Source organism: Crocuta crocuta, unplaced genomic scaffold (assembly GCF_008692635.1).
Source record: "Crocuta crocuta isolate KB4526 unplaced genomic scaffold, BGI_CrCroc_1.0 scaffold3, whole genome shotgun sequence".
Taxonomy (NCBI): Eukaryota; Metazoa; Chordata; class Mammalia; order Carnivora; family Hyaenidae; genus Crocuta; species Crocuta crocuta.
The window spans coordinates 11,136,012-11,162,823 of record NW_027529934.1 but is presented as its reverse complement, the minus strand read 5'-3'; the positions used below and the strand labels follow the sequence as shown (position 1 = coordinate 11,162,823).

The following is a 26,812-nucleotide window of genomic DNA, read 5'->3' as shown; positions in this document are numbered from 1 at the left end:
TGTGTTCAACCTGAGCTTTACTTAAGCCTGGCCCATCTCATTTCAAGTAATATAATTCCAGAGCTAAGTCTCTTGAAGTACAAGTACTTATATATGTATACTCTTAGTGGTATACAAAACTAACTCCCTCAAGCTCTCATATCTCTGTATCTCTCTCTGTCTCTCTCTCCCTCTCAATCATGGCATGCTGTCAGGTTTAATATTTAACAAAAGAAAACAAACATGGCTATGGAAATGTATCCCCTAAAGCCACATAAACCTGCACAAGTACATGACAATGTAACTGATTTGTTAACTCTGTGTTTTTATTTGAACTCTGAGATAGAACTTATCTATATCAGTGGGCATACTCTTGCTCAGTATTTTGATATTCATTTTATCTTTATAGTTCTGCTGATAGCTACAATTTACTAACTTGCCAAAGACACTTCAGATAGAAAAAAAAATGTGTACTGAAAAAACAGAAGCATGTGACCTTTCATAGCAATGTCGCTCCTGGAATTAAAGAAAAACAACAACAACAACTGTAACCTCAGAGTTACAGTGATAATTATGTTAAAAAATAAATTCCTGGAAAGCAGGATAGAATAGGAATAAGTAGAAATCTTATCAGTCAAGGGAGTAATAAAACAGAAATTATTATGCTGTCTTTTCTAAATACAAGACAATTCAGGAGTGGCACTGAACTAAACTGAACTTTTAAACCCTGAGAAGGGTTGAGAAAAACGAGACCCCTGTCCAACCCAATGGGAAAATATTCATCAACAAGAGATCAGAATACAAGAAAGGCTAATCTCAGAGCAGGCCCTCACCCATGCCTTATTATGTTTCGTCTAGTCAACCCATGTCAATTCTTCTATTTTCTTCATTCATTTTCACTGAAAGAGTGTTTATGCCAGTTGTTTTCCAGGTATGCCTAACCCTAAGCAATGAAAAAATGAAACTTTCTTGGTAGGTTCATACCTAAGTCCAAAATAAGTATTATTGGCATTATAATACCCTTACTCTAACACAACAACAACCTACTAAGCCTCTTTTCAAAGTCAGACCATATTTTTCCTTCCCATGGAATACTCACCACTTGAAATGTCTTATCTCTGTAATTTGCCCTTTACCTATAAAATTTAGGAATGAAACTCAGTCTCAAGCTAAACGAGAGTTTACAACCCTCAGTTNAAGTCGGACGCTTAACCGACTAAGCCACCCAGGCGCCCCCTCAGTTCTCCTTCTTAAAACACATTTATGTCATTCTATGACCAAGAAAACAGAAGGTACATGTGGAAACCATTACTTCGCATTGAACCTAATATAAAATGTCATTCAAGCAAGTATAAAATAAATTAGAATGACCACAGAATCCTAATGTCAGTGACGTTTGGTCTTCATCACTTGTAGAAAATATGGCAGGGATGTACTGAGAGATAATCGGAGTATTTCAGAGCCCAAATTTCAAATCTCTATAATCAAAATAAAAGTCCAGGCAGTCCACCATGTGCCCTTTAGAGTTTAGAGAAGGTGAAATCCAAATCAAGGCATCAAAAAACTGTTGACCTTGCTTCCAGATGCTTTAAAGGTTAACGACTATTTCCTGCCTTTCAGGTTATTACCAATCAGTAGTAACTCTTCAGCGATTGATCTTTCAGTTTGTTGGAACCACTTTCCTGTTTGGTCTTAGGAGGAGATTCAGTTCATTTCAGTTTAAATAAAGGATACACTACGTGCTGTGCATAATCAATATCTTGATTAACAAATCAGAAATTGATATACCTTCATACTATTTAAGAGAATTCCTTCCATTGTCCCTCAAGGATTCCATACCTTTTAATTTTCTTTTTCCAGCAAATTAAGACATTACCCTAATCCCTAGTTGGGATTCCTGATCTCTCCTACTGTAAGGCCTTGTTTGCCCAGTACAATGAGCCAGAAGAGGGCAGGGTTCTGGGTCTAAGGGGGCTTTGGCAGCCAGTCATTATCTGTCTATTCAAAGTTAGGCAGGCCTTCTTTCTCCCTGTTTTCCCTCAGTTATGACCCTTCTCTCTCTTTCCTCAGCACTCCGCAGGCTCGGCCTGCCCGCTAAAATCTGACTTCCTTTCTACTCCAACACTCACATGTGGATCTTATATGCTTCCCAGCACATTTGGTATTATCTTGGTTATTGGGTAGCTGATGGAGATTATAATGTGATTGTGTAATGTGTGTTTTATTTTATGTATAAAAAATATATTTATACTGCTTATGCTACTTTAGGTCTTGGCAAAAAAAGATTACCAACATAATGCATTTTTACTAAAGAAATCATTATAGGGGTGCTTGGGTGGCTCAGTCGGTTAAGTGTCTGACTTCAGCTCAGGTCATGATCTCACAATTGGTGAGTTTGAGTGAGTTTGAGTCCTGCGTCAGGCTCTGTGCTGACAGCTCAGAGCCTAGAGCCTGCTTCAGATTCTGTGTTTCCCTCTCTCTCTGCCCCTCCCCAGCTTGCATTCTGTCTTTCTCTCTCTCTAAAAATAAATAAACATTAAAAAAATTAAAAAACAATATAATTTATGAACATTATAATATATAGGGAAATTTGAGACTGACAAATTGTATGGGCTGTTTTAGAGCTAGTAGGCATTAAACAAAACTGGTGAACTAAGATCTAGATCATCTCACAGGAGGAGACTCCATATATATCTATATTTATATATATAAACAGACTAGATAAATGAGGATTTTCAAAAATCAACAGGAATACAGGAGTATGGAGACCTGGTTTAAAGTTTATATGAAGAAATCTGAGGGACTGAGCTGTTAACTGCACCTGGATTCAATATGTGATATGATTGCCAAAGAAAGCCCGTATCAGCCTCAAACATGAACACAGCCTCCCAGACATCGCTCCAGATGAGGGCCCCAGGGATCATCTAGTGATGAAGACCAGTGCTATTAAATCTCTAACTGGTGTTAGTTCATTTCTAACGTACAATAGGTTTCTGGAAGGGATTCAGACATCTGATGGGGTAATTGGACAAATAATAGTCTAAGCAAGTACCAATACCAAGATTCCACAATTCTTCTTGACACTTTTTTCAAGCCCTAAGAATAAAGACAGCTTCTTGAGAACGGCTCCTGATCTATTTGGATTGAGGGGGGAAAAATAATATAAAACCTCTAAATTTCCTGTATATTCGTTTTGCTCAAAGTGGGGTTGATAGTTTTCTCTAAGAGTTCTGGCTTTAGGTCAAGAAACATTCTCCCAAGGAAAACATTTTGTGACCTCCATCCTTACCATCACCTAAAAATAGACAAAATCAGATGCAGTACTTATTATGGAGAATAGGGTAATCCTTTGGCTGGGTAAGTAGCATGTATGGGGTGAATCCAGGCATTATGGGTCAGTGATGCTATTCTGTGACATGTAACTGTAATATTTATTCTGCAATGACTCATGTATTTACCCTTTGGAACATTCCCATGCATGCACCCTTTGAAAAGAAAATCAAGACTTTTATCATCATAATCCATACCTATGTCATTATGTCTATGTTCTGCTTTGAAAAAGTAATCCAATAGTCAGAATACTCTTCTATATTCCCTGTCCTTTGAAATCCACATAAAAGATTGTTAGGAAATCATCGAGTTATTTGCTTCTGGATAAGGTACCAGGGTGGATAGTTAGAAAAGAGTCAAGCATTCTCACTCAGTGACCTCCATTCTCTTCCCTCCCTGAGGATTTAGAATTATCTGTCCCATAAAGAATTCATATAGTTTATCAGGGAACTCTAGCAGTGAGTGAAAGTTTTAATAGATGCTTCATTCAAGTCCCAAAAAGTTTCAACTCTAACGATAAAACATCACCTACAAATACAACTAGGGTGTATGAACACTATCCTTCAGTCTCTTAAAAGGCACCTTAACCTTTGCTCTCCAAGGTATTTGTGAGGTCATACTTAAATAAGCTTATCACAGTTAAGTAGTGAGAACACGTGCTGAGTAAAAAGAGCAATTTTATTGATAACTAACTTTGTCATTTGCTGCTCAGTAATTTCAGGTGAGCCAAGTGTGCAACCTGATCAGAGGTAGCAGTGAAAGTCAAAATCTTCAAGGAATGAATTCATTTCAGTGAGGATGAGACCAGCCCTAGGCCTACCTCTGTCTTTAATTCTCCACACCAATATCTAAGTAAAATACTAAACAAATTCTATAAACAAATGTTAATTTGATTGGACTAATTAGGTTACATAAATCAGTATTTAAAAGGAAAGTAACAGAGTCATAAACAACACTGTCTTTGGCACTAAATACCTCCTGTTCCGAGACCAGCTTTGCTATTCATCAGTTTGGTGACCTGATTGTTACCTACCATCTCAAAGCTTGAGTATGAGCCTTTGTAAAAGGTAATATTGATATTTGTGTGGGTCTGAATTGAGAGAAATATTTGCATAATCGCAGGCACGTATTCCACTATTGCTGCTCGCTGAGGGTATAAATATTTGGTGAGTAATTCCCTTAAAAAATAGAATAGCTAACATTTATCAAGCCCTTACTTTGGACCAGACATTGGTTCTACTATTCTTGAAGCTTCTACGTGTATAATGAGTTACATGTGTTGGACTCATCTCATCTTCCCTAAATTTAATACATGCCATTCTTCCTGTAAAAGTGAATATATATACACACACACATATGTATGCATTTGTACGAAAGAATACTTAAATAGAAATAAAAGTTGGTATCTCAGTTGAATCATGTCCAATACCAAAGACGGAAATCACATCTTCCATAGTTTTTCAATATGTCTATATAAACCCTCACATATAAACCCTTTTTATTATTTTTATCTAGTAATTTATTTTTGCTTTTCTTAATTTCTTTGTCACATATTAGTTTGGTTTTTAAAATTCGTATAGGAAACTTTCTTATAAATCTAGAAATAAAAAGCATAATTTTACATAGTAGCATGATTTAGGGGCACCTGGGTGTCTCAGTCGATTAAGCATCAGACTTCGGCTCAGGTCATGATCTTGGAATTCATGGGTTCTAGCCCCACATCAGGCTCTGTGCTGACAGCTTGGAGCCTGGAGCCTGCTTCAGATTCTGTGTCTCCCTCTCTCTCTTCCCCTCTCCTGCTCATGCTCTGTCTCTCTCTGTCTCTCAAGAAAAATTAACATTAATAAAAATTTTTTAAAAAAGAATTATAATAATTGGATCTTACCCTCCTCTTCTTCATAACTCCATCCTGTTCCTATGTGACAATGCTGTTCTACTAATTTTACTCTTATTTCTGCTCTTTTGGGCATTAATTTTACTAAAAGACCTCACAAAGGAAAACTAAATTATGTGTGAAGATTTTCAGTTTTAGGGACCAGCTGTCTATAAGAAAAATTGTAATGCCATTATTGTAAAAGTACCTTCCTTTTTTTTATATATATTTCAAATGTTTGACTAATTGCTTTTTGTTCTTTAAAACATTTGGATAAAAGGTTTGCAAGTATATCACTGCCAACACCATTTTTTGGTTTCTAAAAATCAAAAGCTTTCTATTTTTTTAAATGTTTATTTTTTGAAAGATAGCACAAGCAAGGGATAGGCAGAGAGAGGGAGACAGAGGATCTGAAGCTGGCTCCATTGACAGAGCCCAAAGTGGGGCTCAAACCCATGAACCATGAGATCATGACCTGAGCTGACGTCAGATGCTTAACCGACTGAACCACCCAGGTGCCCCAGCTTTCTAGTTTATTATAAAGAATGTGACCTGAGACAATACTTTGCATTGCATATTTACAGAGATACTAATTCCCAAAGCTCTGTGATTTGAATACCATTTATTGTCATTTGTCTTCCCTTCTTTTCCCCAGAGAGAAGGCTCAGTTGCTTTTCAAGTTGCTTCCATGTATTCCAGATGAAAGATGATAAAGGAAAATAAAATTAATGTTATAAATGTAATGATTTAAGGTTAGTGATTTTTTTCTAAGTTTTTCTTGGAAAATTTTAAACTATTTTTCAAGTTATCTATGTCTCTGTGAAAAAAATAGCTAAGCTTAGTGTAATCTTAATGGGCAATTAAATACTTCAAACTAAATTTACTTTTCTTTTAAAAACTATTACAAATGCAAGAAAATTATTAACTTAAAAAAATTTGTTTAGGGGCGCCTGGGTGGCTCAGTCAGTTGTGTGTCTGGACTTTGGCTCAGGTCATGATCTCACAGTTCATAGGTTCAAGCCCATTGGCCTCTGTGCTGACAGCTCAGAGCCTGGAGCCTGCTTCGGATTCTGTGTCCCCCTTTCTCTCTGCCCCTCCCCTACTCACACTGTGTCTCTCTCTCAAAAATAAGCATTAAAATTTTTTTAAATTTTGTTTAAATCTAAGTAAGCTTTAGTAGGACAGCAATTCTTGTTGCTCATGATAACAGTAATTTATAAGGAGTCATCAAAAATGGTAGAAGAGGAGCCTGGAAATTATATACAAAACAAAATTTAGTATCTTATACTAAAATTTTATGAAACTTGTGAAGTTTAGTCTCTAGGCTGATTTATGAAATAATAAAATATTCTCTAAGCAAACACTGAGGAGAAAAATATATTCTTGATTAGGTATTAAGTGATGATATAGCCTAGAGTTTTTTCCTATTTAACCCTTATTTATGAAATTTTTTGCCATTCAATTAACAAGGAATAATTCACTAGAAACTTCGAATCTTTGGAAGTAAAACAAAACAAGCAAAGAAAAACAAAACAAAAACACTTCCATAGTACCCTAGTGCCTATAACAATCCCAATGTTGAATGAAGGGATTTCTTCCCCAACTGGTTGTTCTACTTAACCATCCTCTTCGATCCCAAGGCAATGCAAAAACAAACCCCATAAGATGTAGCCATTCCAGAGAAACCTCCAGAGAAATGTACACCAGCTTTCATTCCAAGAGAAAAGAAAGTTATTTTTTCAACAGACATAGGCTATAATCCCATGGAGTGCCTATAACAGTCTCAGTTCCAAACATGATGCAGGAGGGCTCTGGGAAGGGGATCAATGGAGTATGAGTCAGGAATCATGATCCCTCACTGTGGAGACAAACTGAGCACAGAGGATAAGCACACTCCTTGAAGATGCTTCACAACAAAAGAAAGGGAGAGGCAGGAAATCAGGAGGTGCCAGTGCCAGGTCTCACTGAGAATGTAGGGATTTTCATTCTAGCCAGATATTCAAGAATACAGCTCAGCTGTATTTTTGCAGAGAAAAAAAAAATGAATACAGTAAATCCTTTCTTAACATTCTATCAGCTTGAAATCCCCATTACTTGGCCCTTCTGAATCTCTGTGTACTGCAAGCTGGTAATTAGGTTTTCTTTTTAATTAAAACAAATTTTTTTTTTATTTCTGAGAGAGAGAGAGAGAGAGAGAGAGAGAGAGAGCGTGAGCAGGGTAGGGTCAGAGAGAGAGGGAGATATGCAATCTGAAACAGGCCCCAGGCTCCGAGCTGGCAGTCAGCACAGAGCCCGACGCGGAGCTCGAACCCACGAACCATGAGATCATGACCTGAGCCGATGTCAGATACTTAACCGACTGAGCCACCCAGGCGCCCCTAGGTTTTTAAGTTATCTTTTGTCCCATCAAATAAAGCTTAAATTATATTTGATATAGTTTTACTGTTAAATATATATTTTTAAAAGAGGCTACCCTCATATAACATCTATTTAAGTCCATTTTAGTGCAGCTACTGGTTCATTCCACAGGTGGATCAGAGACTCAATGAGAGGTACCTCATGGTAGAATAAAGCAAAATAAAATTTTTAACAAACAGGGAAATACAATTTCTAATTCCCATGATCCATGTATAGGATGGAAATTTTTATGCAAATATTTTTTCAAAGGATCTGGACATCCAAAGTGGCAAAGAATTTGCCATATTGAAGGGCAGAAAAGTAAATTCTAAGTATCAAGATAATGACTGGAAAAAAAATGGCATAGTATAAGAGAAAAGAAATGTAGGATTATTAGTGGAAAAGACCATCAGAATAAATTTAGTAAAAGAGAAAAACAGCCAAGGAATAAATATATAAATCCATTTAGATACTTATGAAATATAATTTATTTTAGTGTATTATTAAAAATTATAGAGACAGGCACAATAAAATAATCATGACTGAATACATATTTGGAAATCTCAAGCTTTGACTTTTTCACCCTATTCCCCAATTATGCTCATACCATACACAGTTCCAAATCAAATCATTCACCCAGCAGTGAAACTAAAGTATTTAATTTCGAACCCTAATTTGGACTGTGTTGATTTGTATATAGTGGTATATTCATTCACTCTTCCTTTCTTTCATCAAAAACAGAGCATGTTCTGAGAACAAACTGAGGACTGATGGGTGTGTGGGGGGGGTGATGGGCATGGAGGAGGGCACTTGTGGGGATGAGCACTGGGTGTGGTATGGAAACCAACTTGACAATAAACTATTAAAAAAAAAACAGAGCATGTTCAATATGCCAAATATTTTGCTATNACTTGTGGGGATGAGCACTGGGTGTGGTATGGAAACCAACTTGACAATAAACTATTAAAAAAAAACAGAGCATGTTCAATATGCCAAGCATTTTGCTAAGGTAACGATTAGCTAAATCAGACATGATTCTTCAGTGTGAAATCCTAACTACTTTGTGATGGAGAGAGGCCATCCTGAACGACAGGGCGGATCTCTGAGGAAGTGGTGCTCAAGATTAGACTTTGAATACAGGATTTTAAATTAGGTTAAGGGAGCATGGAAGTGAGGGAGGATAAAGGACAGGAAATTCCTTTGTAAGGAAAAGCGCATGTGCAAACATGCCACCGGGAGATGAGTGAGGATACAGATTTGTGGAGAGTCTATGCAAGGCAACTAAGACGGAGCACAGAGCCCAAAGGAGAGAGTGGCTCTATATGGGGCTGAAAGCGAGACAGGTCTCAGGTCACTCAAAATCTTGATGTGAATTTGATGAGATGGGTGTAGGGGGTGACTGCAGAGGGTATTAGGGGAAATGTTCAGAGATGTATTTTGAGATTTTTTTGGTTCACAGAATAGAAAATAGGCTGGAAAATAAAAGCAAGAGCAAATGCAGGAAGATCACTTGGAAGCTTTTTTCGCATTTGCTTAGACTAAAGATACAGTAATTGGGACTAGGGTAGTACCAAGAGAAATAGTGAGAAGGCAACAGACGTAAAAAATATTTAGACAGTTAAAAACTACGATTTGATGGTTTGGATGTTGGGGGGAAAGGGAAGGATATATTAAAGATGATTCTGATTTTTTGGTAGTATAACCAGAATACTGTAGTCAACATTCACAAGGACAATAAATAGAGAACAAATATCAAGAATTCAGGACCAAGTGTAGAGCAATGGAAAGGGCACATTTGTGAGTTTCACTGTAGAGGGCCATTGTGACAGCCAGGAGAGTAACATAAGGGTCTGAATGTCCGAGGAGAAGCCTGAGTAACAAATATTTATGTAGATATGGATGATTTTGCTTAAAGGGAGGATATAAAATGAGGAAAAAATGGCAATGGCTCTAAAACCTTCAGGAACCTCAACATTTAATGGCTCAGTGGAGGGAAATGGACCTGCCTAGGAAGCTAAGGAAAAGTGGAAAGAAAATAAGAGTGTAAGTAAGGAAAGAGAATTTCTCAAGACATTCTTGAGTATTGTCAAAGACTACAAAGATGTCCATCTAATATGCTGATGACTGAAATGGTTCCACTGCATTTAGCAAGACAAAGATCACATGTCACCAGCTAGAGCTACTTCGATGGAGTGAGGCAGTGGGGACTAGTGAAATAGACGGAGGAGAAGGGGGGAGGCAGGTGTGAGGAAATGATGGTGGTAAATCAAGACAACTTTCTTGGCATTGAAGGAACTAAGAAGGATAAAAGTTGTTATTTATAAAAGGACTTGAGAAAATAGAGATTTATTGTTATTTGTTTCACTTTCTGTGATTTGGTTTGTTGGGGTTTGTTTGTATTTTGGAGAGACTAGAACATATTTAAGAGTAAATGGGAGCTCTTAAGCAGTTGAGAGAAACAGTTTGAGAGTGCTGGGATCCTGAGAAAGCCAGAGTTGAGATCAAGTAAAGAATGAGAATAAGATGGGTATTGGATGTCAGGAGATTATATGCTAGGTTTGAGGAAGAGAGGGCTGCCATTTGTATGTGCCTGTGTTTGAAACAGTAAGTGAGTTCACTTGCTCTGGGCAGATCACTCATTGAAACAACCAGTAGTAAAAGGGTGAGGGAATGGAGGTTTAAAAAGAGTAAACAAGATCTACCATTGTCATTGGGAGAAATGGGGAATGTAATTGACCAGGAAAACATAATCAGATGATACAATGGAGACAGATGGTTGTGTATCCACAGTGGAATCAACCCGCCCCTGGTGGACAGGTATGAATAATGCAGATAATTGGGGTCATAAAAGAATAAGGTTTTGCCTTTTCAACAAAAAAAGCAATGGATAAGAAAGAAAAAGCGGTGTTGTCTGAAATGATAGGACTCTGAGCTAGATTGGAGGAAAGTGAGAAAAGGAGAGATCTGATGGCCTGGGAGACAGGCTAGGGGTTAATGAGGGTGAAGGAGCAGTTGTAAACAATTGTGCCAGGGGGCGCCTGGGTGGCTCAGTCCTTTAAGCGTTGGACTTGGGCTCAGGTCATGATATCAGGTTCGTGGGTTCGAGCCCCGTGTTGGGCTCTGTGCTGACAGCTAGCTCAGAGCCTGGAGCCTGTTTCAGATTCTGTATCTCCCTCTCTCTCTGACCCTCCCCTGCTCACACTGTCTCTCTCTCTCTCTCAGAAATAAATAAAACCTTAAAAAAAAAAAAAAAACAATTGTGCCAACAAGCTTGGTGGATGGATGGTTGCTGTTGGAGGTTAAGATGCTTGAACTAGTGCTTTGAGAGGTAGAATGGATTAGTGATGATAAGGTCTGGAGGGAGTGGAAGACTGAGATGGCATAAAGAACAGGTTATTGAAGATGGCTAGCAGGTCAAGGAACAGAAAAGAGAAGGTTCTGACAGGTCATTCCCATAAATGCTGAAGTCCCTGGAATGATGGCAGCCCTGAAGGGGAAAGGTAGCTAATGATACAGGTACCAGTAGCTTAGATGAATGGGGTGGGGAGTGGTCACACGGTCTGGAAATGACTCCAGCAGAGACATCTATGGAGAAGAGTATAGTGAAGCAGACTCAAAGAGCAAGTGTTTTTGTTTACATGAATGGATTTAGCAATAATAATCTCAAATAAGCACTGAGGCACATACTAACCCTGTCTCCAAGTCCTGTTGTCAGAATATCAGCTAAAGTAATGCTATTCTTCTTCTCTAATCACCTAATTATACTTACTGTCAAAAATTTTTACAGTTGACTTAGAGCAGAGAATATCAAAATTATTTTTAATTATACCTTTTCTGTTGTGAGGGAATAATTAACTGTTGTCTATGATTCTCAATGAAGAGACTCACCTAGAGCAGGGTTCAGTAAACTTTTTAGAGAGGGTCATGGAATAAATATCTTAGGCTATGTGGGCCAGTCTATCAAAACTACTTAATTCTGCTATTGTTGTATGAAAGCACCCATAGATGATGTATAAATGAAGGTGAACCCAATCTGCCCCCTTCACATATCTATTGTCCAATTCATTCAGGGCTCAAGGAGAAAAGGAAATGGAATTAAAAACCAATAATTATTTATGAGGCACATGGGTGGCTCAGTCGGTTAAGTGTCTGATTCAGCTCAGGTCACGATCTCATGGTTCATGAGTTAGAACCCCGCACTGGGCTCTCCACTTTCAGCGAGGAGCCTGCTTCAGATTCTGTCTCCCTCTCTCTCTACCAACTCCATTGCTCGCTCCATCTCTCTCAAAAATAAATAAACATTCAAAAAAAAATTTTAACCCCCAATTATTTCCTTCAGGTTTAAAACTAAGGGAAAACAGACACAAGTTCATGATCTTCCTTTCCCCTGAAACAAATAAAATTGAAAGCAAGCACTTACCTGAACATACAGTTCTCTGAGTTCATACTGAAATTTCTTGGGATCTGTAGTAATCGTCACTGGGCCAATTTCTATGAGGATAAAAATGACATAGGTAAATAAATTGTAATCAATAGCACTAAAGACTTCATCATGTTTGCAAATGTCTTTTCATTGTGCACTACATGGCTATTTATTAGTAAGAAACATATAGCCAGCAAAATAAAACAACAGACTGTTTCTCAGTTTATAGCTACCGACAAATAACTTAAATTTTGCTGAAAATTATGCATATTCAGAGTGAATTTTTAGCCTTAGGAAATGCAAAGGGCAGTCAAAAATGTTATAAGACCTAGAGCCAGAAGACCCCAAGTTCAGTCCCTTTTTACTCTCATCAGTCAATGAATATTTATTGAATATCTACTTTGTTGCTGGACTCTAAATTAATTACCCACCCATCCTATAATTCTGTTTTCTCAACTACAAACTGTGAATTTGTTTGTAGCTTTTCTGTAAGTCCAAATCAGCTCAAAATAAAAAGTTTAATATTAAACAACAACAATAAAAATTACCTTCAATGCCACAGAGTATTTAAGAACTTGTAGAAGCACTGATGTGAAGACATTAAAAGTTGAAGAAATAGTCCCCATCACTTCCTTTCCTGGGCTGGGGCTGCTATCCAGCACTATCACCCTTCACCTGAGCCAGCTCTGACCACTTCGTGGTCACTGCCACCCTCACGACTACCATGATGTACTGCACAAACCACTACTCCAAATGGGAACAAGTGGGCCACTGCATTCCTTAAAAAACCAGGACCTGGGGCGCCTGGGTGGCTTAGTCGGTTGGGCGTCCGACTTTTGCTTAGGTCATGATCTCGCGGTTAATGGGTTCGAGCCCCTCATCGGGCTCTGTGCTGACTGCCAGCTCAGAGCCTAGAGCCTGTTTCGGAGTCTGTGTCTCCCTCTCTCTCTGACCCTCCCCTGCTCACGCTGTCTCTCTCTCTCTCCTAGAAATAAATAAAAATATATATTAAAAAAACCCAGGACCTAAGTCAGGTGAAGAGAAAGAGCCCAAATACCAGGGGTGGTTAATTTGGCAATATTTTTTTTTTGTAGGATGCAGCATGTCTAGAGTAAACATTTTCACCCACAAAGATCATTTTCTTAAAAATAACAGTCAACCTTTAAAAGAGACAAGTGGATAGGGTGCCTGAGTGGCTCAGCTGGTTGAGCATCCTACTCTGGGTTTTCAGGTCATGATCTCACAGGGTGTGACTTTGAGCCCCACAGTGGGCTCTGCACTGTTAGGATTCTCTTTCTCCCTCTCTTTCTGCCCCCCCCCCCCGCTCGCTCTCTGTCCCTCTCTCAAAAAATAAACTAAAAATAAATAAATAAAACAGACAAGGGGAAAGTAGCCTGTATGGGTATCAGTTACTTCCTTAAGAAACACCCACACATTTAGTAACATAGTATTAAAATTCATGAGTATCACGTGCACTGACACTAAATTCCTAGGGTGGATGCAAAGTTTTCCATTTTATCTAATGAAGATACAGGCTGCATTCAAGATGATAATGTGGAACTATAATAAGAAATTATAAAAATATTTAACATTTAATTTTTACAAGACATTTTCTAGCTTCAAAGGCACACTGCTAGAAAAAGACTTTATGACTTCAAAGGACAATAATTAATTAGTCAGGCCTTCTACAATGTGCTAAATGTAATACAAAAACAGGCTGTAGGATTTTAGAAATAAATGAGGCAAATTGGAAAGGAAGTACCATTTGTCTGCCATAACCCATGTAATTTTTCTTAGAAATCACATGAAAAAAATACCTCCATCCTTCATCACACAGATCCCAGATTAGCCACCTTGCAGTTATACAAAAGGAATGGAGAGGCAACTGAAGAAATTGTGTGAAAATGCAAACATCTGCATTCCATACCAAGCAGAACAGTTATTAGTTGTGTAAATGTCTTGTCCCAAGTATATGGAAAATCAGAGAAGCCTACTCCCTCAAGACTAAACAAAGGCATACTTTGCAAAGGAATGCATAATAGCAAAGAATATGCCAGACAGTTACACCCTGACATATAAATTGTCAGTGGCATTGTCAAGCCAAACTTCCATGTTCCTCCATGGCATAATACTGAAATAATTCTAGAATTCAAAGCTCAGGAATTAGAAAGACAAAGAATACTGGAAAAAAGCAATTACATAAGAAGAAAAAGATCAGACATATGAGAACATTCCCTATAATAATAAGTTAAAAAATAGCCTGGATATATGCCTGTTCTTCAACAGAGGAGATCAAGGGCTGCTATTGAAATAAGAGGACTGATTAGCCTTCATTTATATTCACAGACTCAAATATCCATTTGTTTCCAACTAAGATAGGAAATCCCTCCTGAATCTCATTAATAAGCATTTTTGCGAACTGTATTGGACAGCTGAGATAAATCTTTTATCGGTTAGGAGAAATACTCAGGAGAGGTGTGGGCTTGCTGAGCTGCCATATTCCTCCAGCTGTAAGCATCCTTTCCAACTCTTTAGAATAGAATGATATGACTCTGGCAAAATCAGCGCTCCTCCCTTTCAGGACTTGCTTCCATTCCAGCCTTGCTCTTCACTTAATAGAGCCCTGTGCCAGTGTGTTATGAGCAATTTCCTCTTCTCTTCCCTTTTGCTTGTGTTGGTTTCATCCCCTGCCAAAGCTTTGATGACATCCAGCAGGTACAACTTTGCCCTCTCTTCCTGCCTGAACACGGTCCTCTATTGCATATAGAATTAAATCAGAAGTCTCCAAGGCATTCCAGGCCTCTCTTCTATTAATCCAATTTTCTAACTTTGTCAACACCCATTAGCATGAGGCTACTGTGCTTCCTCACCACCCCATGGGCATCCCCACTGTCTTTCATCTGCCCATATACCACTCATTCTAAAAAGCCTGACTTAAGTCCTACTCCTTAAATGTTTTGCCTTTCCTCCAATTTGCTTTAATGTTGTTTTGATAATATTTGTACAATAAACACATGGGAATAATGAAGGTGCACAGCATTTAAGAGAATGCAGAGATCACCTCCACTTCATTCAGTTAACTTTATCTAGCAATTTACAAGTAAAACGCACCAAAAAATCACTCAATCAACCAACCATCAATCTCCAAACAGACGCACTGAGCTGTGAGCTGGAAGGGGCATTAAAGATCATTCGTTCAATCTCTTTATCAACAGACAAGAAAACTTGAGGTCCAGTAAAGACAAACTTGAAAACTTGGGTGATTAAAAAAAAAAAAGGTTAAGATTTCTGAAAACATTTTCTACACAGAGCAACCTGTCTAACTCACTAATATTTCTTCTTTTCTAAGATCTCCATTCTGTTGATGACGAAAGTACCACTAACTTTCTCCTCTTTTCCTCCGGACCACAGGCAAGATAGGCCATGATCAAGTGTCTAATCTGATGCATGCAACATCCAGAATTCTTAATTGTTGCAGGCCTGGATAATGTCTTTAATAGACCAATGAACAATAAAGGAAAGAAAAAATAAAGGTTAAAGATCAAGCCCAGGCTTCAGATCCTTTATTTCTTGCTCTTTTCATTACTCATGGAGACTCTTGTTATAGTTAAAGACCATGAGACATGATCGATATGACACTGATAAGTCAACCAAGAAAGCTTTCAGTTTTCCCTATTAACCAAATGTTTTGTTCTTTAACCAGGTTATTAATACGTAATCAACAGATACAATTTTCCACGTACACCTTGTCTTACAAAACAAAAGAACCATTACAGCAACATGCATTATTTCAAAAATAAGAAATAGGTCATGCTTCAGAAGACCACTTTTGATTTAAAAAAATAAAAACCACAACAGTGTCCAAAACTCCAAGGCAATCTCCCCTTTTCATTAATTTTGTTATATCTCGTTTCCTAGGGACTTATCAGATGGGTTGGATTCATTTCCAGCATCTCAGCCATTGTTCTCTTAATCTAAGTTGCTGGATTGTATTTGAGAAAATAATGGAAAGAAGTTCACAATGTAATATTTTCTTTCACTGCTTCACTTGGCAAGATCAATATCCAGTTTCTCACTTCCTTTTTCCTTTCCACTAACAGAGTTCTGCTCCTTATAGTTTTTCTTTACTCAAAGTGTTTCTTGATAATAAAGAGGAATAGTTACTGCTGCTTGCTGGGGTTTAACACTGCCAGTGCATGATTTGATAACAGTATGTACAATTTTTTTGGTTTTCAAAAATACATAGTTCATGGCATTATATTTATAGTTACACATAAACATGTGAAAAGCTAAAATGAGACCCTTAAGCTTCATTATAAATGAATCAGTATTTGCAAAGCATTATAGAAGAATCAAAAATATCTGTAAATCATACAGCCTGTCATAATGGAAACTTAAAGATCGTTAAAAATTATAGCAAGCCATGGAAACTTAGAACGTCTAATTTAGCACCTGAAAAGAGCCAAGTAATACAAAAAAGATGGCAAACTTTCTCAGTGTCCAGAGAGAATACAGACCCCTAAACTCTAGGAAAATACAGAGTGAAGGTAACAGGAGGAGATGAGGAATGAGTTGGGACTGGAAGAAAGCACCAGATTAGCAGAGGGCAGTATTAGAACAAAGAAATTCTAGGCACTGGGACACGGGAGGTTCAAAATTGCTTCCATGAACTGAATCTCAACATGTTCCACTCTCTAAAAATTCTGCTCCTGGTCAATTAAACACAAATTAATTACAATGTCTTCTATGTGCAAACCTACTCATAAATAGACATATTCAACTCATAAAAGTCGTTTACATGAAAATTCATAAATTATGTTTCCTGCTTTGGGATGTTACAGAAAATCAGATTAATAACTATATTTACTTATACTGTTTTCAATTTAACCCACAATACACTCTTTCCAGATTTCTCGACCCTCACTCAATTATAACTTTGCTGTCCAGCACCATTTTTAAATTATCTGCATCTAATCCACGAAAACAGAACTGTTTCCTGACTTTGAACTAAGGTAATGCCAAATATATTTCAGGAATTATTTGAGTACATTCCTACTCACATTAGAATAGGTAATTTTCAAGGCCCCTTAAAGGCCCTTAATGATTGTTTTGACATGAAGTGATGTATTTGGTGTGTTTTATAAAATCCAGGCCAATGATGAATTTGTGCATAGCATGTTATCTAGTATTGATTAAATAGCAATCTGCCCTACTACCCAAGGAGATTATTCATTTAACAGTAAGTTATATAACCTTAAATATATGCACTTAACAAAATTGCAACTAATATACTTAAAATGCAAGCGTCATTTCACTTGGACTGTTGAACAAGATATAGAAAAAATCGTGAACATGAATTCACCAATGTTACACAGCAGTTTAGAACAGGAAGCAAAGAAGAATGTCTTAATAATTGACACAGGAGTTTAAGGTATATTGAGTAGGAAGGATGTTATTGCTTACACTGGACCTTAGCCATAGCTGTAGCAAGCACTCTTGCAAAAACAGCCGTGGGATTTTTAATACCCAGCAAAGTTCAAACTCTCAGTTTTACCTGATATCCTAAAATGGCATTTTAACACCAAAACATATCCATGAATTGATAAGGTATACTCAGATAAGGAAACGTGTAATATTTTCTCATGTACTTAATAAAATTTAATTAACAAGCTTTCCAGTGTGATTAAGGTACTCCGGAAACAAGAAGAAAATGAATACTATGTACAAGAACATTTTAAAACTTAAATAGTGACATTCTGAAGAAATGTGTTTTTAATAGTAAGATAAAACTATTAGAATTCATTTCAAAGTTTTAATTGTTCTCTTAGACAACTCTTTAGCATTAATGGTCTTTCAAATAAATCTAGACATCAGTGAGGGATAAAGAAAACTTATAAAAGGAATAAAATGTTGTTGAAGAAAAAATACATTTACAAGTCTTTAGAAACGAATTGCTAATGTCATTAAAATTTCCACATGTTAGGAGAATAGACTTAACTTCAGCCTGGATTATTTCCACAACTAAACAAATATATGGAGTCCTTTGATCATGTTTTCAGGGAAAATATAATTCAGAGACCCAAAATCATATATATGAAGAAACACTTTATTTGCAAAAAATATGGGGATCACAGACACTGCTAAAAATATGATAGATGCATTTATGGGTCTCTATATATGTGACAGTATGTATATGGTTTCCCCAAATACTTGCATTCATTTATTCAACCAACAGGCACTACATCCTTACAGTTAGTTCGAACTGGCAGGAAAAAGCTCAAGCAAGCAAATAGATTTAAAGAGAGATGGCAGAATCAGACATGTCTGGGTGTGTCTTACAAATTAAAGGGCTGACTGCAGGGACTTAAGACCAACGCATTTGTACAAGGCCTGCTCTCAGAGGCCTCTGCTCTGTTGAGAATACTCTGCAGCAGTCAACGGTCTTCAAACAATTTTATCTTTGAATTTGTGTTTTGAAGGTGCAGTTCAATGGGACAATGGAATATGCAGTCTGCACTTGGAGCCTTGGCTTATGGTGTGTCCTGCCTGCTACCACTTCTGAGGACAGGTTCTCAGCCACCTCTTCTCCCACCCACGCATGCCGCAGGCACTTCCCAGCAGCGCTGTTGCTGCTTCTGTAGGCTGTCACTATCCACCATCCACCCAAGCAGGGACCTCAATGTCAGGATAGGAGGGGTGGCAGCTCCAACCACTAGAAGCCATTTCTCAGCCAGGGCAAACCTTCTACACACTCTCAACCCAGGTACCAAGCACATATCAATGCCATGATTTAAAGATCCCTGGGGGTCACCTGTCTACCAAGGGTTGGAGCCACAGGAAGAGATGTCTGGCTCAGCTGACCAGACCCTGCCCCAGGCTGAAGCACAGTCCTTGTCCCACACCTGGAGGGGGGTGCAACCCCACAGCCCATTGGGCCAGATGCAGAGCTCGGCCCACAGACCAAGGGACTGAGGTTCAGGACCTCAAAGGCAAGCACAGGTCTATATTTGGCTCACAGGTACTCTGGTGCCCAGGGGTGCTCCCTCCAGGCGCCATGTCTGAAGGCTCTTGTCTTCCTCTTTGTAGCTCTCTGATGTCTGGCTTAAGTTAGTAGCATGGATTTTTACTATCCATCTTTATTTTGTGCAATGCCAGTTTTAAATGAAAATATCAGAGCATTTAACTTGTGAGTAGACTCAACCAAATTACACAATTTGTATTTTGTGTTGATGTCAGATGGTGCCTCCAACTGGCTAGGAAAGACACACACAGGCCAGACTTAGGAAGGCTGAACGAAGAACCATTCATTTATAATCATAGCAACAGTGTAAGTGTTCCAAGTTTATCATGATATTGTATTAAGTAATGCCCCTTATGGAAGAACAGAAAGGATTTTTTTAAAAATGTTTTTATTTATTTCTGAGAGACAGCGTGAGCAGGGGAGGGTCAGAGAGAGAGAGAGGGAGACACAGAATCTGAAGCAGGCTCCAGGCTCTGAGCTAGCTGTCAGCACAGAGCCAAACGTGGGGCTCAAACCCACGGACCGTGAGATCATGACCTGAGCCAAAGTTGGACGCTTAACTGACTGAGCCACCCACGCGCCCCAGAAAGGATTTTTTAGAGAAAAAAAACAACAACCAGGGTTATAAAAAAGAAAGCTAAATATTAAAATATATGTATTCTGACAAGTCAATGTATGGATTTAATACATCAAATATCTCAAAAAAGTTTTTTTGCTTGTGTGTGCTTTAGAATACTTCAAATTGATAATCTTAAATGTATTTTGAACAGCATTTTCAATTAATGAAAATTGACAAGATAATAAAGGACATCACAAGCCTCAACAACTAAGAGGACAGAACTGCTGGGAAACAAATGAATATAAAATAAACTCTAAAAGGCTGACATGGTTCAATAGAACCATTATTATAATTTTAACTGAATCTAAATTAGAATATAAATCAGAGATATAGAAAAATAACATTCTTCTTTTCAAAGCAATAGGAGAAATCACCAGGGAAAATACTGACAGATATGAAGATATAGAAATCAAATGAAAATTGGTTACACTTTGTGAGTACAATATAACATACAGAGTGCTCGAATCACTATGCTGTACACCCAAAACTAACATACACTTTGTGTCACTATACTTCAGTTAAAAACAATCAAATGAAAATTAAATTCTAAAATAAAATAAAGCCAGATTTGGCAACATTTATGTCATCAGTTAAAATCTATACTATCTGAAGAGATCATTCAAATTTGCACAAAATAAAGTACCAATCACTACATAAAAGGAAAATTCATTAAAAGAAGGAAACCAAAGCAATAAGACCAGAAGCAAATGTCTGCAGTTATAGTGAAAGAGGTGTAAACTTCAGACAATTTTAAGTAACATGTAAGAAAGAAAAGAGTTTTTTTAAGAGTATCACTCGGGGCGCCTGGGTGGCTTAGTCGGTTAAGGGTCCGACTTTCGCTTAGGTCATGATCTCGCGGTTCGTGGGTTCGAGTCCCGCGTCGGGCTCTGTGCTAACTGCCAGCTCAGAGCCTGGAGCCTGTTTCAGTCTGTGACTCCCTCTCTCTCTGACCCACCCCTGCTCACACTGTCTCTCTCTCTCTCCTAGAAATAAATAAAAATAAAAAAAATTAAAAAAAAAAAAGAGTATCACTCTAACTATAACCCTACCTGGAATATGTGTACTGTTGGTAAGATTATAAGTGGTTACCGCTTCAGTGAAATTTACTATAGATATATATATTTTAGATATAGTAAGTCTTAAAAGTATCTTCAGATAGTCATTTTCCTCTTGGTTATAATTCACTAGAAGTAAAAAGATACTGACATGACTAAGATATCAACAAATTAAGTCAAAATAGAGAAATGTTTAGAAACATATAAAGCTCTAAATAATATTGGGCAGCAATTAAACCATTGGTCTGTATAGAAACACAAGTAAACATTTATCATATAACATTAAATAAGAAGGGGAAACATAAATTATATATACACTTTGATCACAACAGTAGAAAGAGATTTGCATACGGACAAATTCTGAAAGGTCACACCAAAGTAAAGATTGATGTTTGGAAGAGGTAGAACAATGAGAACTTTTTTTCTTTCATCAAAAAACCTTCAAGTTAGTGGACCCATAATTTAAGGGGGGAAAAATTTCACTCGAGCACGTATAAGCTTGAGGTTATACTCCTGAATTTGTGGCTCTTCATTGGTTTATAATGGTCTTTAGTAAAAGGCACACAAATCTCTCTCTGCATTAGGCAAAATCACAAGGAAAGCATTGACCTGGGACATTATTTATTACTGTTGTGAGGTGAAATATTTGAAGACGGTAAAATATTTAGAATTTAGTTAAAACAGTGATTGTTTGGACAGAGTATTCTTTTTCAATCCTCTCACTTCAAGCTTTCACCTTTTAAGTGCACAACTCTTGTTAATGTCGTCTTCCTACTGCTAATTAGTCTTTATTGAATATACAAAGAATTCCTTTTGATGCGATGAAATAAAAAGCTCTGCAAAACCCGTAACACTGAAATTCAACCTCAGTCATATTTTGGTTCTATTATTGTTATTGATTTTCATTTGCCCTCCACACTCTTGCAATGACGTGTGCCTATTCATATACACGTGTCTCCAGTCTTGCTTTTTTCTCTTCAGAGGAGAAATACTGAAAATATAAAATATTCAGTATACTTATAAAGACTGAACATGAAACTGAATCATCAATGTGAGTATCCACTTTAAATTTAAATACCTCTCCTAAATAGGAAGAAGTTCAAAGTATTCATCTTAGTTGGTGGGTAAAATCATCCCCGAACTGGAAGTTACCATAGTCTCATTAAGGTCAATGAAGTTAATTGCTTCATCTCAGTGTGAATATTCTCCAAAGGTATTTTCAACCCAAGGCAAACCGGCACCTGGTGCCCATGCTTGGTACTGGGAAGGCATCCACATAGCAGCCATCCCACTTCCTCTCTTCTCAGGTCCCCAGCACACTGCTGCAATTGCAAGGCCAGGAGTGTGTGTCCCCATAGATACCAACAGGCTGTGGCCCGTGTCCAATACTTGCCAAACACTATAGACAAGGAACAAGAGACATTCTGTTGGATTTTTCTGGTATCACAGTGATCAGTCTCTTCTTATCACCACAGGGTTTCAATATCTCTGCTCCAAGTTCCCATGCGTCTCTACTTCATTTTGAAGAGCATTCCTGTTAACTGATTATATCAAGCCTTCTCTTTAAAACCTGAACTCCAAAAGGCAGGAGGCGTTTCTTTGTTGTACAATCTGTACTCAAACCAAAATGCAATAACTAACAGGTGTTTTATAGGCATCCATTAATACCAATTAGCAGAGACACTGAAAGGGAGATGTGTCCAAGTAAAGTTCCCAACCACATTGATTAATGGTGCTTAGACTGGTGCTGGTCCAGATCCCACCAGAAAATCTACATAGACTAGATGAAAGTGTCACTTGATTTGGAATTGTTTAGTCACATGACCCATATTTACTAAATACTGGACTGAAGAGGCAGTCTACCGCTTTGGTTAAGAGTGTCGCTTCCCCCTTATCAAACTAAACTTTTCTTCAGGATTTCACTTAGGTCTCAACTTTTTGGGAACACCTTCCTGAATGTTTCAAGTCTTAGAGATCATTCCTATGAATTATTTTAATGACATGTCTTAACTGCTTATTTGGTATTTACCAGCTGTGATAGGCATTTTCTAAAATGGCCTCCAACGATCCTTACTGGCTGATATTCATACCCTTGCATAATCAATCCCCTCTCTTTGAGTATGGGCTGAACCTAATGACTTCTAATGAAGAGAACAGTGCAAAAGTGATGGGCTATCACTACCAAGACTAGGTTACAAAGAGACTATGGCTTCTGTCTTGCATGCCCTCTCCTGCTGCTTAATTAAAATTACCCCTTGCACTACCCTATTTTCCTATAGAGAGACCCACATGGAAGGAACTGAGGGCAGCCTCTGGCCAACAGCTTATGAGGAACTCAGTCCTGCTAACAACCATGTCGGTAACCAAGTGGACCCTTCTGTCAAGCTGTAAAATGACTACAGATCAAATCAGTACCTTGATAGCAGATTTTTGAAAGACCCCGAGTCAGAAGACCTAGCTAAGGCATACTAGGATTCCAACAAAGTATGCTATAAAAAGTATTCTGTTACAACACAAAGTTTTGGAATAAATTTTTGTGCAGCAGTAGATAGCTACATTAATTTAACTGCATATTGTCTCCCAAGCTAGATTATAACTGTTCTGAAGACAGCAACTGCGACATTTTGAATCTCCATCCCTTGGACTATGACCCTCACTGTTTGATGGTGGTGATGTTACAGAAATACGTGGACAAGAATTTTGAACAATATATACAAATCATTACCTTAAAATAGTCCCTATAGCAAATAGAGAGGAATCACAGTCTATCTTCAAGAATTTATAGTTTAATTTGCAAGAAAATGTAAATGTTTATATGTATATGTACGTGTGTTTATAATAAATAATTGTCGAAACAAACACACAGGTACTATAGAAATGGCCAATTTTATTAGAAGTGAATATTTAAGTAATTATTTAAGTAATTAAGTAATTTTAAGTATTTAAGTAATTATTATTATTAGGTAATCATAAAAGTAAATCATGAGGGGCGCCTGGGTGACTCAGTGGGTTAAGCATCTAACTTCGGCTCAGGTCATGATCTCATGGTTTGTGGGTTCGAGCCCCGTGTCGGGCTCTGTGTTGACAGCTAGCTCAGAGCCTGGAGCCTATCTTTGGATTCTGCGTCTCCCTCTCTCTCTGACCCTCCCCTGCTCATGCTGTCTCTATCTCTCTCTCAAAAATAAATAAAACATTAAAAAAAAAAGTAAATCATGGAAAGGAAGTGTGAGATCTAGAGAAATCAGAAAACATTAGTATGACTATGTGAAAAATATGTAAGAAAAAGAAAATACTAAGTATTACAAAAACTCTTAAAATAATCATGGCACTAAAAACACTAGAAAAATAGTGAATATCAATAAAACTTCTGAAGTCATACATACATTATCTCTAATGATGCTTATGAATCTCATCATGATAATGAAATCAATAATGTCAGGGGCGCCTGGGTGGCTTAGTCGGTTAAGCGTCCGACTTTCGCTTAGGTCATGATCTCGCGGTTCATGGGTTCGAGCCCCGCGTCGGGCTCTGTGCTGACTGCCAGCTCAGAGCCTGGAGCCTGTTTCAGTCTGTGACTCCCTCTCTCTCTGACCCTCCCCTGCTCACGCTGTCTCTCTCTGTCTCCTAGAAATAAATAAAACATTTAAAAAAAAAAAAAAGAAATCAATAATGTCAAAGGGATGAATTAATTGAAGAACATTGAAAGTAACTAAAGTTGAATTAATATTCAAAAAGTTATTAATGAAGCATACACTCTATCAAAGAATGATCTGTCAAAAATTTAAGATCTCTTCAGGCAAATACTCTTCTAATGTTTTTTAACTCAATAAATTAATTTTTTGTTCATTTTTATTTATTTTGAGAGAGAGAGAGAGAGAGAGAGAGAGAGCAAATGGGGGAGGGTCAGAGAGAGAGGGAGACAAAATCTCAAGCAGGCTCCTTACTGTGAGCGTAGAGCCAGATGCTGGTCTGAAACTCACAAACCATGAGATCATGACCTGAGCTGAAGTCAAGAGCCTGGAGCCTAACTGACTGAGCCACCCAGGTGCCCCCAACAAATAATTTTTAAGTCCCTACCGGGTAACCATGCCCCATGCTTGAAGCTAACCTACTATGTAGCTGTACTATGTGAATTTATGTGACTTCTTTTTAATTCTGTAAATTTCAACCTATCTACTGAGTTTGCTATTAAAAAACTGAATATGTTTGGCACAGGTCATAAGAAAGAATGTTTAGAAGATATTTTTCTGAAGAAGAAATAGAACAGACTGAGGTAGAACAGAACACATTATTAAGTGCTTCATATCTGACAGCACTGTGCTTGGCACAAGGGAACCAACTGTGGAAGAGACAGACATGATCCCTTTCTCACGGAATTCACCATCTTAGAGAGAAAAGGAAGAATAAACAAACAAGCAAACAGAAAAAATAGTAACAGATTGAAATAAGTGAAATGATGGACATAAGCAAACTACTGAGACTGATATAATGGGGAGAGTAACTGCTTAATATTACATTACCAAGGGAAGACCTCTTTTCTTTGTATAAAATGAATGTCCACAGGGGCGTCTGGGGGCTCAGTGAAGGGTCCGAATTTGTCTTGGGTCAAGATCTCACGGTTGTTAAGTTCAAGCCCCACATTGGGCTATCTGCTGTCACCAGAGCCTGTTTTGGATCCTCTGTCTCCCTTTCTTTGCCCCTCTCCCAATCATGCTCTCTCTCTCTCTGTCTCTGTCTCTCTGCCTCTCTCTCTCAAAATAAATAACCATTAAAAAATAAAATGAATGCTCATAATCTCTGCCCATTTTTATATTGGGCTGTTGGTATTTTTTGTGTCAATTTGTAGAGCTCTTTATAATAAATTATGTTTCGTCTGTTATATGAATTGCAAAAAGTTTTCACTACTTTGATGTTTCTTATAAGCAATTTTGACCATGCAGAAAGTCTTCTTTTATGAAGTAAAATTTATTACTCTTTTTCTTATGGTTCCTGATTTTTATCATAGTTAGGAAAGCTTTTTCATGTTGAGGTTATATAGAATTCTCCCATGATATCTTCTATTACTTTTATGGTTTATTTTCTATACTTACATCAATGATCCATTTGAAGTTTCTTCTGGTATAAGATATGAGGTATGGGTCCATTTTTTTTTTCCAGATGGCTACCCTGTTGGCTCATTATCATTTACTGAAAAATCCATTTTTCCCCATTGATATTACATGTGCTACAATTCACATATGTATTCTATATTCTTTTCCATTAATTTTTGCCTCCACGCCCAGAACCAAACTGTCTTAATAACTGAGATCTACTAATTTTTTTTTTTTACAAATAGTTTATTGTCAAATTAGTTTCCACATAACACCCAGTGCTCATCCCCACAAGTGCCCTCCTCCATGCCCATTCCCCCTCCCCCCACATCCATCAGTCCTCAGTTTTTGTCAGCATTCAAGAGTCTCTCATGGTTTGCCTCTCTCCCTTTCCCCCACCATTTCCCCCCTTCTTCTCCCCCTTGGTCCTCAGTTAAGTTCCTCCTAATCCTCCTATACGTGCAAACACATGATATTTGTCCTTCTCTGCCTGACTTATTTCACTCAGCATAACACCCTCAAGGTCCATCCATGTTGCTACTCATGGCCAGCATTTCATTGTTTCTCATTGCCATGTAGTATTCCATGGTATAGATAAACCACATCTTTTTGATCCATTTGTCCGATGAGATCTACTAAATTTTAATCTCTGGTGGGGCTAATTCCACATCATTGCTCTCCTTTTGCTAAATTTTCTTGGCTATTTGTGCTTGTATATTTTCTCCATTATCAACTTTAGATCAGTCTATCTAAGTCCAAAAATATCCTGTAAGTGTTTTTGTGATTGACACATAAATTTATAAAATGAATCAGGAGATACTGACAAGATATTAAGACTTTCCATGGTGCATTATTCTAAATATCAAAGTATGCTTTTGGGAACAGTAGAAACCTTTTTAAAAAGTGTTGTTTTTTTTTTCCATCTAGAAGGTGACACATTTCTTGTTAATATTTTATATATATATTTTGATGAACATTAGGTATCTTTTTTCCATTATGTCTCCTAATGGTTACAAATTTGTATA

The 26,812-nt window shown here is 37.6% G+C and overlaps 1 protein-coding gene across 1 annotated transcript in view; it reads right to left on the bottom strand.

Annotated features, from left to right (window-relative positions):
• Positions 1–26,812, bottom strand: part of HMCN1 (hemicentin 1) — a 442,670-nt gene that overhangs the window by 326,589 nt on the left and 89,269 nt on the right. Inside the window, exon 2 of the mRNA XM_077763274.1 lies at positions 12,000–12,070. Coding sequence (XP_077619400.1) covers positions 12,000–12,070 — 71 coding nt within the window. The remainder of the gene's footprint in view (positions 1–11,999; positions 12,071–26,812) is intronic.